This window comes from Myotis lucifugus, unplaced genomic scaffold (genome assembly GCF_000147115.1).
Source record: "Myotis lucifugus unplaced genomic scaffold, Myoluc2.0 scaffold_632, whole genome shotgun sequence".
Lineage (NCBI taxonomy): Eukaryota > Metazoa > Chordata > Mammalia > Chiroptera > Vespertilionidae > Myotis > Myotis lucifugus.
The window spans coordinates 126744-144225 of record NW_005871680.1 but is presented as its reverse complement, the minus strand read 5'-3'; the positions used below and the strand labels follow the sequence as shown (position 1 = coordinate 144225).

Sequence of the window (17482 nt, the reverse complement as noted above, 5' to 3'; positions counted from 1 at the left end):
TCAAAAAAAAAGACCATACCCTTTTATGTAATGATGTTTACTTTGAATTTATATTAGTTCACACAAACACTCCATCCATGCTTTTGTCCCGGTCCTCCGGTCCAGTTTAAGAACCCATTGTGGCCCTCGAGTCAAAAAGTTTGCCCACCCCTGGTAGAAGCACATACTGCATTGAGTTGTCATGTGTCTTTATTCTCCTTGAGTCTGTCCCAGGTTCTCAGCCTTTCCTTTTGATGGCAAGGCCATTTTTTTAAAAGCGTATTCAATGTGCTATTTTCATAATGTCTTCTCACCTAGAAAAAAAATTTGTACAGTTTATCTTGCTCAGATCTTAAAGGATGTTTTTACGGCTCTGAGTCCTATGGACCTTAAGGACAGTCAGGGCCAGTCTTGCTATAATAAAGTGATACCAGAAGTACAAGGATAGTGGAGGGATTTTTCTGAAGAGACACCTCCAGCAGTCAAGGGAGGATAAGGGGTGGCGGTGGGGCTGAAAGTGCACCTTGCTTTTGGATGGAGACAATGGTGAAGCTGTGGATGCAGGAGAAGACACACAAAGAATGGAGCCGTCATTGCTGGTGAACATCCTCAGTGGGAGGGAGAGGATAGAGGACTGAGGCCAAGCCTGATTCCTCGGACTCAGAGGGAACACAGGCAAGAAATGCAAGGAAATGACACGGCTTCATTTCAGCAGTTTATAAGCTAAAAAAAGGGAAGCTGTAGTGGTTGTAACTACTCAAGGATTAGCTGGTATGGGAGAGGAAATGAATACATATACAACATTATCAAAAGATATTTATTCCAAAAGATACCAATAGGAATGTTGGTGAAAAATTAAAAAGTAAAACCATTAACTTTTCATAGAAGAAGTAACCATCAGTGTGATTTAAAAACACACACACAGAAAACCAAAAAAAAAATGTATTGCTAAACATAATCACAGTCGTGCACATTAGAATTTATGCTAATGAGAAGCCCACTTCCTAAACAAGATGTTTGTCTTGTGTGTTGTGGGCTAGCACAACTGCTGTGTAAAATAAAGAATTAAAAAATGTTGTGAGGCCGAAACCGGTTTGGCTCAGTGGATAGAGCGTCAGCCTGCAGACTGAAAGGTCCCAGGTTCGATTCCGGTCAAGGGCATGTACCTGGGTTGCGGGCACATCCCCAGTGCGAGATGTGCAGGAGGCAGCTGGTCGATGTTTCTCTCTCATCGATGTTTCTAACTCTCTATCTCTCTCTCCCTTCTTCTCTGTAAAAAATCAATAAAATATATTTTAAAAAAATAAAAAATGTTGTGAGGAGAGAAGGAATTTGGCAGAGAAGAAAAGGAACAGCAGAGGTAGACACTGGGTGAAGAGGACTAGGTTTGAGAATCTAGGAGCTACATAGGCTAATAGGGGCTGAATAGCCTAAATGGGATCTGGCAGAAAAAGGATTACTACACAATTTAGACATGTTTGCCATTGGTGCATGAGTGTGCCATGCCCTCGTCTCTCTCTTAGTCATGCTTTCTGTGCATTGATACAGGCTGCTCTGCTCTCTCACACCTTTTGGTAAATGTGGATTCTTTGGGGGAGATATAGAGGTGGGGCTGCTGCTGAGTATATTTCTGGTTTCATACAAGTAAGTATCTGGTTTCATGTAAGAACACATTATGTTCCAGGGAAAGCTGCACTTGAGGACAGAGTAGATCTTGGGGATGTAAATCCTTGGGCACAGCAGGCTTTCAAAGGGTAATTGAGGTCCACGAGGAGATCACCAAGCAGTCAAGGGGCTTCAGGTACTATCTGGGTAAGAATTGGAATAAATAGAAAATTTCACCAAGTTAAAATATGTGGTATGTTGACTGGGTGAAGTTGGAAGTTATGTTGGAGAAATCGAAAAGGCCCTCCCTGTAGGGATAAACAGATCTCCTGGGCTGGACGATGGGGAGATGGGTTGTGAGGCCATTGTCTCTGAGTTGTCCCCTAACCCACCCTCAAGAACTTTTGAGGTCTCTGTTATAGCTCTGTGATGTGGGCCTGAAAATCTAGCTTAGACAGTGCTCTCAATGTCCAGCTGCCTAAGGTACCAATGCACTTTTGAAGATGCAAACCATCTTCTTTGACTGAGGTGCTTTACTGTACGATGGCTGAACCATAGCTCAAATTTCTAGGTATTCCTAGCCTTCTTGTTGGATAGGGCTTCTCCTTCTCTCACTGTGCTACCTAGAAAAGAATCCATATTTCCCAATATTTTGGAAACAGGTATACCAATTAGATAAGTAAACCAGAGTTTGAGAGATATTAAATCCTTCTTTATACATAGATGCTTTCAAAGCTATCAATTGCCCTTTAAGTACTGCTTTTGCTGAATCTTGCAAACTTTAAGTTGCATTTTTATTTAGTTTAAAATTCTTTTTTTATTTGAGACCGCTTCCTTGACATATGTGTGAATAGTGTATTGTTTAATTTCCAAACATTTCAGAATATGCCTGCTATCTATCTGTTATTTATTTCTCATTCAATTCCATTATGACCTGAAAGCATACTTTGTATGATTTCTATTCTTTTATATTTGTTAAAGTGTGTCTTGTAGCCCAGAATATGGTCTCTCTTGGTGAATGTTCCATATGAGCTTAATAAGAATGTGTATTGCGTTGTTGGATGAAGTGTTCTATAATTATTACTTAGATAAAATTGATATTTCTTTTTAGTCCTTTCTTACTCAGCAGTTAGCCAAATGTAGGAAGCATTGGTAGAATATGTTCATATCAGGAGGTGAAATAAAACAGATGAGTTAGTTTTGTGCAATGTCTTCACTATTCTAGTAATAATAAATACACGCGTGAGCTACAAAATATGAATTGTGGAGTTAAGTACTTGATTAATTGCATGAGTTAAGTACTCTTATGGTTACATTTAAAACTGGCATCCAACAACATAAAGTTGAATGAATAGTAAAAGGTGTGCTAATAATTTAAGATTTTAATTTCTCCTTATGTAGAATGACATTAAATAGAAAATAAAAAATACCACGATGAGTCAAAAGAGAAACCATAGAGGGGGGGAAAAGCTTTATATTTTATTACTTTAAAGATATCTATATTTTTATTGATCACAGAGAGAGACAGATACATCAATGATGAGAGAGAATCATCAATCACCTGCCTCCTGTATACCCTACACTGGAGATTGAGCCCACAACCCAGGCATGTGCCTAGACCAGGAATCAAACCATGACCTCCTGGTTCGTAGATAGACGCTCAGCCACTGAACCATTTTAAATGGCATTTTCCCCTGCTTTTAGAACAAGTGTCAAAATGAATAATGTTTTCATTTTTTACTGGGCCCCACAAATGTAAATGGCCTTAGAAGGAATGTTCTAAAACTAGCATCATTAGCTGCTATACTGTATCACATCCCCAAGACAAGTCCCATTTCCAAAGCCACTGCATGTACATTGGTTTGAAGGGCTGTGTTAACCACCATTACCTCTCTTACTAGGTGCTTATGAGAATTAAATGAACATGCTGAGTAACCCTTATATATCTATACTCATCGAAGGAATTATGACTCTTATCACACACACATGAACAGTGAAGGGTAAAACTGTCATTGCCTCCCAGGTTGAACCAGTCATGGGAGAAACCTATGAGCAGGGCTGGTGGCTTGTGGATCAGCGGAGACCAGCTGCTCTCTACTTCAAGCCTGTCATGAAGAGTTCATCCAATCCACAGAGGTTTGTGGAGAAGTGGCTTCCTGTCAGATCAAAAGAATAGGAATGAGAGTGCTGCCCAGAAGGTTGGAGAGAAATGACAAGCACCTTACTAAGCACATTGAATCAAAATCTTCTGCCCCCAAATCCAAGTGAAGTGAATCCATGATGAACCCCCAGCCATACTCACCAGTTGAAAAGTTCATGTGAACTTTGGGGTTTTGTTGCAAAACATATAATCAGGACAGGTTTCAAGTTCTATAACACAGTAAGTTCTTCCCAGCCTGGTGACCACAAGCCAGACTGACATTTCTAAGTGCATTTTCATGGTAAAAGAAGGTGCTGCTTAATTGCATTAGGAGAATTGTACCACATTTCGTGGGAGAACACTGACATGCTTTGACAAGCATGAGGAAAACTTACTCCTCTCTGTGCCACGTTCATTTTATTTGGAGTCATGGTCATTGCTGTGGAGACAACATACAAAGAATTAGAGGTTATGCCCCTAATGAAAACCGAGTTGCCAGCTATTTCTTAGAAATTATCACAGCAACCACCCAGCATGTTACTATCAAACCATCCTACTTCCAGCCACAAGGATTGTAATTCTGTCCTGTATAATGCCCTTGTGACTTGGTAGTTTCTGAGAAAGGGAAGGGAGTGCAGAGTGAGGGAAGACTCTAGGGTAGTTAGAGAAAGAGCAACTGGTAGAGGTAACATTTATTGCTACTTCAGTGTTGTTTGTTAACCAGAAAAATAGAGAAAGAATGTGGAATAAAATTCTTCAAAGACAGTCTTTCAAAGTACATAGGACTCTGGGGAAAGTGTTTTAGGAAGGAAGTCGAAAATTATGGATGCTTCAAACAGGAAAATCATATAAATGGACATTTCCTAAAAGGGAGTGTTTAACTGTGCTTCTTGGAAGCTCAGAATCATATTTCTGTAACAGGGATAATATTTTGCGAATAGTACACTTCTAACTTTTTGGTTTCCTCTTAAATCACCTTCCTCTGCAGTCCTCCACCGCCAAGGTGGAGGCATGGGGCTTCTGGCCCCAGGGATACTGCCTAGAACAGAGACCATTGATCACTTTGAATCTCAAAGCTGACTTTCTTGACCTCTTAAGCAGGAAAATCCTCTTCAAAGCCTGGCATTGTTGAGAAGGAAAGGGATTTTCTAAATTCCTTTAGCTCCCATTAGTGTATCAAGAGCCATACCTGGTGGAATAGATCCTAGAGATTTACTCTATGCCATCAGGATGGGACTCAGAGGAGTGGAAAGCTGGCTGCTTTCGCCTGAGGGGCTGGACAAAGAAGGCAAAGGGGCAGGTGGACAAGGGAAGCCAGGTGGGTCCTGACCCTTCCTCTCAAGTCCTAGAATAGGGCAGCAGTGTAGATAGACTGAGGGGAAGGCTGACAACATCAAGAGAGTAGAGACTCACTTCTTGTCACACTTCCATGGGGATTCTCCGGAGAGGCTACAAGCCTCAAGAAGTCACCTGTATGGTCACTTCCAAAGTCAGGTAAAGCAAGGGGACAACAGTGGAAGCTAAAGGTACCCAGCCTGGGGGTCTAAGGCAGCTCTCTAGGTCTCTAGGGCTCTTGGGATGACATGTATTGGATTCCAAGGTATAAGGTTGTGAAGGTGGGAAGATGAAAACCATGATCAGGATAAAGAGGCAATAATAACAGGATCCCACATAGCCACCCCCCTTTTTTTCTCTCCCACTAAAAAACACAGAAGCCTCTTTAATCACCCTGAAACCACCTTGGGATGGAGAATGAGCCTTTACCTACAGAGGACAAGATGTCAGCCCCAGAAAGAAACTGGATTTCTAATAAATAAAATATTTAATTTAAATGAAAACATTTAAATTGGAAGAGACTTCGATATTGCTAATTGGCGAGTAGGGGGTGTCGAAAGAAGATCAGACCAGCTTTGGGAAGGACAGAAACTATTTGATATTGCACATCTGAGTGGAGTGTGAGTGAATTTTCAAGCCTGCTACATCTTTATTCCTCGCTGCTCCTTACCATACATGTCATCATCCTTCAAGTCAAAGCAAATTTGGTGTTTGGAAGTGTCCTCCGGGAAGCCTAGGGGCACGAGAAACTTTCTTTAATGTCCCAGAAAGGCAATAGCAATTTGAAGTTTGTAAGATATCCTCTGGAGAAGTCCTCGATGTTCGCATCACTTGAATTAAAATCAAAGCTGCTGGGAGACTTGCTGAACCCCACTGTGCTCTCTGTAAACGTGGAGGTCAGCATTCTTTGCGAGCGGGGGAGAAGAAGAGTGTTGCCAACTGTTGGGAGGAAGTGGAGATGTGGAATGAAAAATCACAGGAGCCTTTCTCCCTTAAAAAGTCTCAACTGAACCCATGACGTGTTGAAGCAAACTACACAGACTCAGGTTTGCACAGGAAAGGAAGGCGAAGATTTGTGATAAGAGGCAGCTAGCAACAATTAGTGAGCCGGGCTCCATTCCCATCAACATCACTGCTCCCTCCACCCCGGAGCTGTGCAGGGCATTGCTTATGAGGCAGTATGCACATGTATGTGTGGTCCAGGTAGAACGCAGGACCCTTTCAGGATGCCTAAAAGCTGAAGTTCAAGAGCAAAGCTGAATCTGGGAGACAGAGTCAGGAAAATGTTTGCATATGTTGGGTCATCTCCAAGATTCTTGTTACTGACTGCCGACTTTATTGTCATAGGCTGTTTTATCAGGGTGCCCATACTGAGAAGACACGCTGCCAGCCTTTGTTGATTTTCAGCAAAGTTTCTGAAAATCACACCTCGTACACAGAGAAGCCTGACTTCTTACAAAGCACACAGAGCTTCAGAAGCATCAGCTAAAGGTTCCCGGCAGACTTGAGCACTGAAGATTAAAGTATGACCTGGTCTGTTTTATTGCTGAACATCAGATGTTCAACAACGTAGAAACATTTACAACAATGGTTCTCTTACCTTTCACCCACATGCCACCAAATTTCAGGCAGCATGTAAAATTCATTTTTTGTTAAGGCAGAGATGCATACTGTTTGGGTGATGTCTAGCAGACGGGGCCAAGCCAGCCACACAAGAGTCCACCTGTCAGTGAGAAAGCGTAAGAGGTGCATAGCAAGGAGCCAGTGCCCAGGGTGAACTGGGATTGGCTGGAACTGGGAGAACTTTCCTTAGGAGCATATAACACTGTGTAGTCGAGGTGGTAAATAATTCCATTCAAGGGCAACTCAATGCTGAAGGACAGGCAAGTAACCAGTGAAGTAACTGTGGATATAACTTATTCCCATCAGAAGTGCCACCAAAAATTCACAGGTTTAAAGAGCATGGAATACAAAAGGAAAGAGCTCCACTGGTTGGAAATAGAGCCTTGAAGAAGAAAGTCATGCATCCCATATACATTATTGTCAGAGGCTGACACTCATTAATGTGATGGTTAATTTACATGTCAGATTGACTGCGCCATAGGGTGCCCAGATTAAATATTATTTCTGGGTGTGTCCGTGAGAGTGTTTCTGGATACGATTAGCATTTGAACTGATGGACTCCAAAAAGTAGATAGCCCTCCCCAATGTGGGTGTCCTCTAATCTGTTGAGGGCCTGAATAAAAGGAAAGGTGGAGGACGGAGGAATTCACCCCTTCTCCTCCTTCCTGCCTCTCTGCTTTGGTTGGGACATGGGTCTTTCCTACCCTTGGACTGGGATTTACACTACTGGCAACCCTTGTTCTCGGGCCTCCTGACTCCAACTGAATCACACCACCCAGAGAGTTTGCAGCTTGTAGAGGGCAAGTAGTGGTACTTCTCAGTCTCCACAATTGCATGAGTCAGTTTCTCATAATAAATCCGAAAGTCATGCCCAGTACATGGAGAGGCCTGACTGATGCAATTAAATTCATCAACTTCCATCTTTGTGCTGGGAGGGTATCAGAAATCATCTAATCCAACTGATTCAGGCTTCCATCCACATTGGTTGTATGTCCTATGAACTGTGTTAAAGATGTAACCTTGACTTCACCGTGCTCTCATTTAAGGCTTATTGCTGATTCTATGTCATAGAATCATAGATTCTCCTATTAGAAGGGACTTAAAAATTCACCACTTCCAATTCTCCACAATGGGTAAAAGGATTCCAACCAAAACATTTCCATCAAGAGGTCCTTGCACACTTGTTTCTCAAACACTTCTAGTGACCAGGAACTCACTACCTCCTAAGGCAGCCCATTCCACCTTTGAAATTATGGATGTTAATTACTAAATTACTCTTAGGAATTACTTATGTTTTGTTAACAAAGCATAATTTAACCCTGGACATCAGCTAAATTTTTTACTCTTCTCTGAAATATTATATGTGTATAGAGAAATGCACACACAGGGACAGATTCAGCCAGAATAGTACTTCTCAAATTAATAGGATTAATTAGAAGTTGATTGCACTATTGTGTGTTCACATACACACACAAGCACACATATGCACACATTTGTTACTGTGGTTCTTAAATTGTCATCAAGACTGGTTTATTTATTCAACCATTGGCTGCTCTTTTCTTTGGAAATTATTAACAGACCCAAAAGAGTTTTATGTTTTTTTAAAGCTCACCAATTTGCCTTGGGGCAGGAAAAAATATTTATTCATATAAGTATTTCAGAACTACGTATGTATTCCTTTACTGGTGAATATTTACCATATTTTGTTGATTTTATTTATTATTTTTTAAATATTTTTTTTACTTCAGAGAGGAAGGGAGATAGAGAGAGAGAAACATCAATGATGAGAGAGAATCATTGATCCACTGCCTCCTGCACACCTCACACTGGGAATTGAGCCTGCAACCCAGGCAAGTGACTGGGTTTCAGAGCACTGTGACTTCCTGGTTCATTGGTTGATGCTCAACCACTGAGCAACACTAGCTAGGCATATTTTGTTGATTTTAAAATGTGCAATATGTGACATTTAAAATCATTTGAAACCCAAATACAGAGCTAATAATAACGCACATGGCCTTCATCTACTCTGTGAAGGACAAGGGTCTGCAAACTTGCTGTGTAAAGGCCTTGGTAGTAAATGGTTTGGGCTCTGTAGACAATACCATCTTGGTCATAACTACTCACATTGGCCATTGTAACATGAAAGTAGCCAAAGACAATATGTAAATGAATGTACATGTCTGCCTTCCAGTCAAACAGTAATTATGGACACCAAACATTAATTATGGACACCAAAATGTTAATTTCATATTATGTTTATGTATCAAAAATATTCTTTTCATTGTTTTCTAACTTTTAAAAAGTGAATAAAAATTATTGTTATCTCATGGGACATATATAAACAGGCAATAGGCCAGATTTCACCCACTGACTATAAATTGCTGCCGCCTGGTATACACATAATATAATGACATACCCTCCTTTCTAACATCTACAAAAAATTATATCCTTCTTTAATAGAAAACATTTAATAAAAGAAGTCAAAAGATCAGATATTCTACATCATGATGACCAAACCAGTGACCTCATGAAAAATTCTGGCTCTCGACACTGACTTGGTCAAAACGCAGAAGTGTCCTGTGTTGAAATTATTCTGCAGGGACAGACTGTCAGTAAGCAATGCTGGGTGGATGAGTTAACCCACACTACTGAGCAGAGGAGGATGGCCTCCTGGTACTGCGCAGAGGTGCCACCAGGTGGCGCTGCAGCGGCAAATGCGCCTGGCAGGCCAGCCTGGCAGATCTGGCCACAGGCGTCCACGTGGGTGAGGGGGACTAGCCTGGAGGGACTTGGAGTCACAGGACCCGCTGGGCTTCCTGGCTCGCGCCGCTGCCTCGCCCGAGTCCGCCAGGGTCCCGCGGGCAGAGGAGCTGGAGGAGCCTTTGGAGGCCTAGGCGTGCTGGTGTGGATGCCGCCCCGCTGCCAGACCAAGTGCATCAGCCTGGAATCCAGGCCACCATCCTGCAGGCGCTCCTCTCCCGCGTGTGGCCTGGATCCTCTTGCTAATCTGAGGGAGGAACTGGAGCTGAAGCTAGTGAGGGGCAGTGCTGGGCCAGGCCACCTTCCTCAATGTCACCAAGGTGAGTGCCCTCCTGCTCACCTACCCAGCTCCTCCCTCCTAAAAGCCCTGTTAAACCTCCTCCCTCCGCCCCCTCCCCTTGCAACTGAGTGTAGGTTCCAGCCTATCTGGCACTTCCCAGGGGCCAGGCCTGGAGTGTCCCACGTGGTGGTGGCTGTGGTGGGCGTGAAGGGTTCATTCCAAGGGTGAACTTGGGCTTGTCAGGTATTTAAAACACTTGGAGGATTGGGGTTTCTCTGGGCCTTGCTCTGTGGGGGCAGCCAAGGAGTCACTTTCCCGAAGGATTGGGACTTGGCGAGCCCCAGGTAATGGGAGAAAGCAGGAGAGTGGTGAGGCTCCATCAAGCCGCCACCTGGGACCAAGAGCCCCGTGCGAGACCAAGAGCCCAAGTGTGGGCTCCTTCCCTGTGGGCAGCTGGTCCCCTGTCATTCGGGTGCAGGTTGCGTGTGCTCCCTGGACCTGGATGAGTGCTGGCTGCTGTACTGACAGGAGGCAGCTGGGGACAGAGTACCAGCCAGACCCCAGCAGGGCCCCCTGTCTATTAAGCCAGACAGTGAGGGGTCCTGCTTCTCCAGGACTTGTCTCAAGCCAGGGGACAAGACAGATCTGTAGTCCCCAGAAAGTTAACTACCTGGTCAAGCAGAGTGTGTGTGTGTGTGTGTGTGTGTGTGTGTGTATGTGTGTATGTATTGAGGGGGGGAGTGGGGGAGGGTGGAGAGGAGAGCTGAGGGAAGGGAATGGACAGGGGCAGAGCTTATTCCAGGCCCTGACATTGTGTGTCTAGGAGAAGGGACCCTCCAGGCAGGGGGCAGGACAGTGTGGACAGGGAACCTTTCATAGAGGAGTCAGAGCTGGGGGACAGGGAACCCCACTGGGAAGGACCAGATAGTGGGCCCAGGAAACCCTCCATGCAGGGGGAGGGCAGCAGGAAAGAGAACCCCAATTAGAGGGGGCAGGGCAAGGAGGAGAGGGGAAACAGGGAACCCTCTATGGAGGGGACAGGGCAGTTGGACAGGCAATCCTCCATGCAGGGGGGAGGGCAGGAGTAAAGGGAACCCCACTTTGAGAGAGCAGGGCAGAGAGTAGTCAGAATTATCCATGGAGGAGGCAGGGCAGGGGGACAGGGATCCCAACTTTGAGGGGGAGGGGCAGGGAGGAGAAGGTACCCTCCATGGAGGGGGCAGGCAGGGGGACAGGGAACCTCACTTTGAGGGGGCAGGCAGGGGGGAAAGGGAAGCCCACTTTAAGGGAGAAGGGCAGGGAGGAGACAGAACCCTACATGGAGGGGACAGGGCATGGAGGAGAGGGAACAGGGAGCCCTCCATGGAGGGGAGAGGCTGATTATTAAAAAGGAATAATAACATTTATTGGTCATTCATCATGTCCAAGTATGGTGATCATGATTATAGTGAAGAGCACATAGGAATGAAGTTCAAGTAGGAAGTGGTCATTCCACGGGACAAAGGATGAAACAGAGTTTGAAATTCAAGGTGCCCAAGCAGCTGGGCATTTGAGGAACAGAACCTCAGAGAGGCAGAAACCACAGGGAAGTAGCCACCACATCTGCCTGCAATCTCCCCTCAAGGCATTTGCCAAATCCTACCTTGAAAGGGTGATTGATCTCAAAACAACAAGCAGAAAACAATGGCGTGTAGGAGATTTAGACTAGCTCTCAGCAACTGGACCTGACACTTTTAGAGAATCACACCCCACAGATGGAGAGCACTAGTTCACTTGAAGTGCACAGGAAACATTTACAATTATAGACCATCGCTGTTTCTCAGGCCTGAAATCAGAGTGTGCATTCTGATCACAGTCAACCAAACTCATGATCAACAATGACAGATTGAAACACATGGGTATGACTGGCACCACTGAGAGCTTTATGCATACAGTGGGGCCTTGTCTTATGAGTGTCCCGACTAACGAGTGTTTTGAGATACCAGCTGTCTCTCCGCAGATTTTTTGCTTTGAGTTGACAGAGTAATTTGAGTTAACGAGCTCCTTAACGAGCTCAGTCTCCGAAGGAATTAAACTCGGAAGTCAAGGCCCCACTGTATGTTGATAAACTTGCTTAATTAGACCTGCTTTCTGATTTAGCTCAACTTTTTCCAGCCCAGTGAAGCACCCCAGCTTTTCTTTCAGGATATTGTCAACAACACAGCAGTAAATATCAATACGAAGCAGATTATTATTGAAGATCATACAGGGAGAACAAAGGGTGAAATATTTAACTGTAGCACTGTTTGACTATATTCTGTGTAGTGAGAAAACCTGGAGTCATTTTCAAGTTCTACCATTTCTTATTTCTTTTCAGCTGGGCCAAGTTTCTAAACATTCTAAATCTCCATTTTCCTGCTAATTGATGAAAATAGGATTCTACCGAGTCTCCTATCTACCTACCCCAGGACTTCTGTGAGGAGAAATGAGATGAGGCACGTGAAAACGTTTCACAGACATTTGGTTAAACTGTAAAATGTTTTCACTTGGCTATAAAGCAAATGGGATGAAGAAACTCCAAGGAGGCTAGTCACTAGGGAGAGGAAGCCGGGTGTCCCTATGTGACATCATTACCTGGCGCCCACAGCCATCATTTCTGTGCTGGGCTGGGCTGTGGGCTTTGCGCCATGGGGTCTCGGCAGTGTTGGCTGCTATTTGGTGGGGTGTCGCTTCACGGTGGTGGCAGGGCCTGTGTCCCACTTGGGGGAAGCTGAGTGTTACTTGTGGGTTCCAGGTTTTCTGTATATTGCCAGTTCACGTCAAGGCATTTCCATCATTGAGCATCTCCCCCTGGTGGTCAGTGCGCATCATAGTGACTGGTCAGACGGTTGGACATTAAGCATATTAGCTTTTTATATATATAGATTTGCAATAAGAACAGCAAAAACCATTCTAAAAGAAAATTAGCTATGGCTCATGCCTAAAATTTATCAAATCTGAACCTTTACTGTAGATATCAGCCTTCCAATGAGGAATTCTTCAAATACAGCCTGTGCTGTGGATACTGAGGCATCCTGCCTAGGAGCCTCTCTTCAGGGTTCCTGATCTGCCCCTTCCCCTACTGCGCCCCAGCCCCTGCCCCATTATTTTTTCCAAGCAGACCCAGCATCTCCAAAGCCAAGTGTTCTCATTCAGGAGCTGTTAGAGTGCAAGAATGCAGTTTAAAGGATATTTCACACCCAAAGCACTTTTTAAGTTTCTCAAAGATAAGTGGATGGTCACTGAACATGGATGCAAAATGCATTCTAAACCAAAAATAGTTATTTAAATGTTTTTTTTAGAAGATTTGTTCTCATTATCAAAATAATACAGGATCATTAGTAGAAATTTACAAGAAATATATGAGGTAAAAGAAACCACTTCTCTCCATTATCCAGGGTTAACCACTGTCAACATTTCAAAGTATTTCCGTTTGTCTTAGGAAAATTTATATATCCAAATACCTTTTTGAGGTGATACTATTTATTTATTTAAATATAGTTTCTATTGATTTCAGAGAGGAAGGGAGAGGGAGAGAGAGATAAAACATCAATGATGAGAAAGAATCATTCATTAGCCGCATCCTACACACCTCCTACTGGGGTTGGAGCCCACAATCAGGGTATGTGCCCTGACAGGGACTCTATGCATGACCTCCTGGTTCATACATCAATGCTCAACCACTGAGCATGCCTCCAGGGCAAGATGATACTATTTGTTATGTGTGTATTTTGATTTGTTTTCTTTAGTTATTGTGTATGCATTTCACTGCATCTATAACCACTTTTTCCCCATTTATTAAGGCACTGTTTATTTTTCCCAGCTTTATTGAGAAATAATTGATATACACCACTGTATAAGTTTAAGGCAGACAGCACGATGGTTTGATTTACCTACACTGTGAAATGATTAGCACATTGGGTTCAGCTAACATCCATTGAACATGTGACAAACCAAAATTGAAATCTCTAATGTAATTTGAGGTCTTTTTTCTTCAAAGTCAAACCTACACTTCTTACTATTGCAAAAAAGAGCTGTACTTGGAACTAAAGTGCAGGGTGTGGTGGGTCTGCAGCTGGGGCTCTACTGCCCTGGCCTCTTGCACTTGACCCTTGTGCCTGTTCACATGCAGTTCCGTTCTCCCTCCAGACTTCACATGAGGCTGGTGATGGATGTGCTGCCCCTACTGGACAAGCTCCACAGTCTGTCTTCCCACCACTGAGTGGCAGAGGTGAGAGCCCACACAGTAAGGCTGTGGGGTCTATCAAGTTCAAACCTCACTTGTGTCTAGGAAGCTCTGGGGGTGACCTCAGCATCAGTGTTCGCAGAGCCTATGCTGGCCTCTGATATGTGCTCTGTGAGGGTCCAGCTCACCCATAGCTCCTCTACCCCTGGATCTCAGCCACCTTCCCGGTCCTTCTGCTAGAAGCTCTGGTTCTCTCAGAATCATAGACTCCTCCCCCGCCATGAGCTGTGTGGAAGCTTCATATAACACGATAGTTTTCGGGGAAAACTGGCAAGAGAAAAATAAGAAAAATAAGCAGGAGTCCCCCCAATACTTTGGAGTCCAGGGCCCTGTTTTCCCAGGTCCTCACCAGAGATGGGTTTTTCCTCAGCATTTGAAGGGCTATGCCCAGGCCATGGCTTTAGAGCCAGGCCAGGAAAGAAGAGGGGGAGGATCCAGGGCAGCCCCCACTCTGGCTCCAACAGGCCCCCGGTCCAGTCCTCTGAGTCATTCCCGTCCTGCTCACAGAGCAGGGCTAAGACTCACTGCCTTCAAGACAAATCAGCTCACCACCGTTCTGGTCACTTGTCAAGTTCTCACTTCTCTCCCCACTCAGCCCACTGCTGCTCTCTCTAGAGTCCGCAGTTACTATTCTCTCTGAGACCATGGTTGTCATCATTGGGTGGACAGCTAGCCATTGACCCGCTCCATGTCGGTGGCTCCAGAATGATATCTTCGGTTCTTTTGAGAAGAAGAAAAGGAAGGGAGAAAATGGGTCTGGACAGCAAGTAACCTTTCTGTAGAAATGCATGGACAGTGAGTTTTTTTACTCTTAGTACTTTGAAGTGCTAGCTATGTGGATTGGCATGAGGTACTTTTATTTTATTATTCTCTCTGGATGTTCTTTCTGAAGGTGACTGAGTTGGCTGGCTGCACAGGTACAGGAACAAGAGAGTGAATGTGCTGTCATATGTGCCAAGATGCAAGGAGTTTGTGCTGTTCTGCATTTCTGAGCCTCTCTCACCAAGTGAGTCAGGTCTGGCAAGAGGCAAGGACAGCCATGAGTGGCTCCTCCCAGGCCATCCTGACACCACTCCTCTGTCCAACCTCTACACCATTGGTCTGTGCTCATTGCCAGCTGAATCCACAAGCCAGAGGAGCCCTGGAGCCCTGAGTCACTGTATGGAGAGGATGAGCTTTGGTGGCTCCCTGGCCCACATCATGGACCACAAGGAGCAAGATTTTATTGGGTTCAGACACTGAAAAGTTCTTCATGACAGCCTGCTGGGGTCCAATCCCAGCGGGTCCAGGGGTCCCCAAAGGTGTGGGCGGAGTTGGCGAAGAAGGAAGGACACAGAGGCAGTGTTCAGTTAATCAGCAGCCTAGCCAGGAACTCCAGCGAAGTTCTGGTCAGGATCTCTAGCGAAGTTCTGGTTAGGAACTCCAACCAAGTTCTGGTGCCATGTTCTCTCGGTGGGTTCTGTAGTCAGGTTCTGTTGCAAGGTTCTCTTGCCAGGTTCTATCCAGGTTCTCCTGCCATGTTCTGTCTAGGTTCCCCAGCCAAGTTCTATAGCAAGGTTCTGCGTCCTGGATCTTTTGCCATGTTCTCTGGCTAGGTTCTGGTTAGGATCTGGTTAGGATCTGATGAGGAGCTGATGAGGAGCTGATGAGGAGCTGATGAGGAGCTGTTGTTCTGATGAGGAGCTGATGAGGAGCTGATGAGGAGCTGATGAGGAGCTGATGAAGATCTGATCAGGTTGTGTTGAGGATCTGATGATTATTGTCTTGTTACATCCGTATTTATACCAGCCGATTTTAATCCTGTCAATTTCTATTACAAAGGTTGGGGCGTTTCTTATCTCCATTGCAGGGAGTAAAGATTATGTAGCTTAACTACCCACCTGGCACTTAATTAAGGGGTTGTATCCCCTCCCTAACCTCAGGGAAAGATCCCCACCTGGGGAAACAACCTTTCTCGGAGAGGTGACCTTGGTTAAAACACATGGCGCTAAAGGGAGCAAACATATTAAGAACAGTATGCTATATACGCCAGGTCCATTGAAACATATGCTGTGCAGATGTTTCTTTCCTGCAGCGACTGTGTCAAGCAGCAAGGATGGACCGGCTCCCGGCAACAGCCCACATTATTACCCTAATGATACAGTCTTTGATGGACAATTAGAACCTCCCTGACTGGACCACAGAGTAAGGTGTCAGACCTTTGAGGAGTGACACTCCGTCTCTCATCTTCTTTTAACCCAGTGGTCGGCAAACTGCGGCTCGAGAGCCACATGCGGCTCTTTGGCCCCTTGAGTGTGGCTCTTCCACAAAATACCGACTTCTGCACATGGGCCACGAAGTTTCAATCGCACTGTACGCGCGCGCCTGCACGTGGTATTTTGTGGAAGAGCCATACTCAAGGGGCCAAAGAGCCTCATGTGGCTCGCGAGCTGCAGTTTGCCGACCACTGGGTTAACTCTTAAAAATGGGATGTGTTGATTTCACTCACCAGCATTCCTTCTTCCATCTCGCAGTCAAGTTGACAGGCAAATTGGAGCCATCTCTGGAAGGAGAGAGCATATGAAGACAAGGTATTATTTTTACCTTAATTTTGAGCACCACTCTGCCGAGTACACAGAGAAAAATTATTTATCCTTCCTGACCTTTAACGGAGCATAAGTATCTTTTCTGCAGTTGAGACCTGTAGATGATTAAAAGGCACATGCTTGCAACGACAATGCTCCCTTCCTTCATCCTTGTTCTTGGGTAGCGTCACTCCTGGGCCCTGGGCCCAGGACCCAACCAAGACACCGAGAAGTGGATCTGCTCTGTCGATGGGACCCTGGCCCAGCGTTCCTGGAATGGCACAAAAGGCCCATCCTTGTCACTTGGTGGATGTGGTTTAATGAAGCACAGGGTCACTGTGGGAGGACTGTGCTGCCTCTGTTGTGTTGTGTGAGATGGTTAAAAGGTTTGAAGCTCCTTTAAGAAACCAGGTGGTACAGTGAAGGAGCTGTTCTCCGGATCGATCGCATTAGCAGTGGCTGAGACACAGCAGCTGTCTTAAAGGCTGTGGAAGCTCTGTGACGGGATGAGAACATAGCTGTGGAGGTCACTGGTCTGGATGGTGGCCCTCAATCCCACTGACTACCAGTGCCCGTGGGCAATTCCTTATACTCAGCCCAGACCCCAACTGGACCTGCTTGGACCAGATTCTCTGGGGCAAGACAACCAAATCTGGGCCACCCCTTTTATTTTTTAACCTTTTAAAAATATAATTGTAGATTGACATTATTTGTAAGAGAGAATGCAGAGGTGGCCCATGTAATCTGACCCGGTTTCTCTCAATAATATCTTTTTTTTAAAAAATATATATTTTGTATTGATTTTTCACAGAGAGGAAGGGAGAGAGACAGAGAGCTAGAAACATTGATCAGCTGCCTCCTGCACATCCCCCACTGGGGACGCGCCCGCAACGCAGGCACATGCCCTTGACCAGATTCGACCCTGGGACCCC

The 17482-nt window shown here is 45.0% G+C and overlaps 1 protein-coding gene across 1 annotated transcript in view; it reads right to left on the bottom strand.

Moving 5' to 3' along the window:
• LOC106694782 (ubiquitin-60S ribosomal protein L40-like) overlaps positions 1–16492 on the bottom strand; it is a 66708-nt gene extending 50216 nt beyond the window's left edge. The window contains exon 1 of the mRNA XM_023746170.1: positions 16475–16492. Coding sequence (XP_023601938.1) covers positions 16475–16492 — 18 coding nt within the window. The remainder of the gene's footprint in view (positions 1–16474) is intronic.
• Positions 16493–17482: the final 990 nt, after the last annotated feature.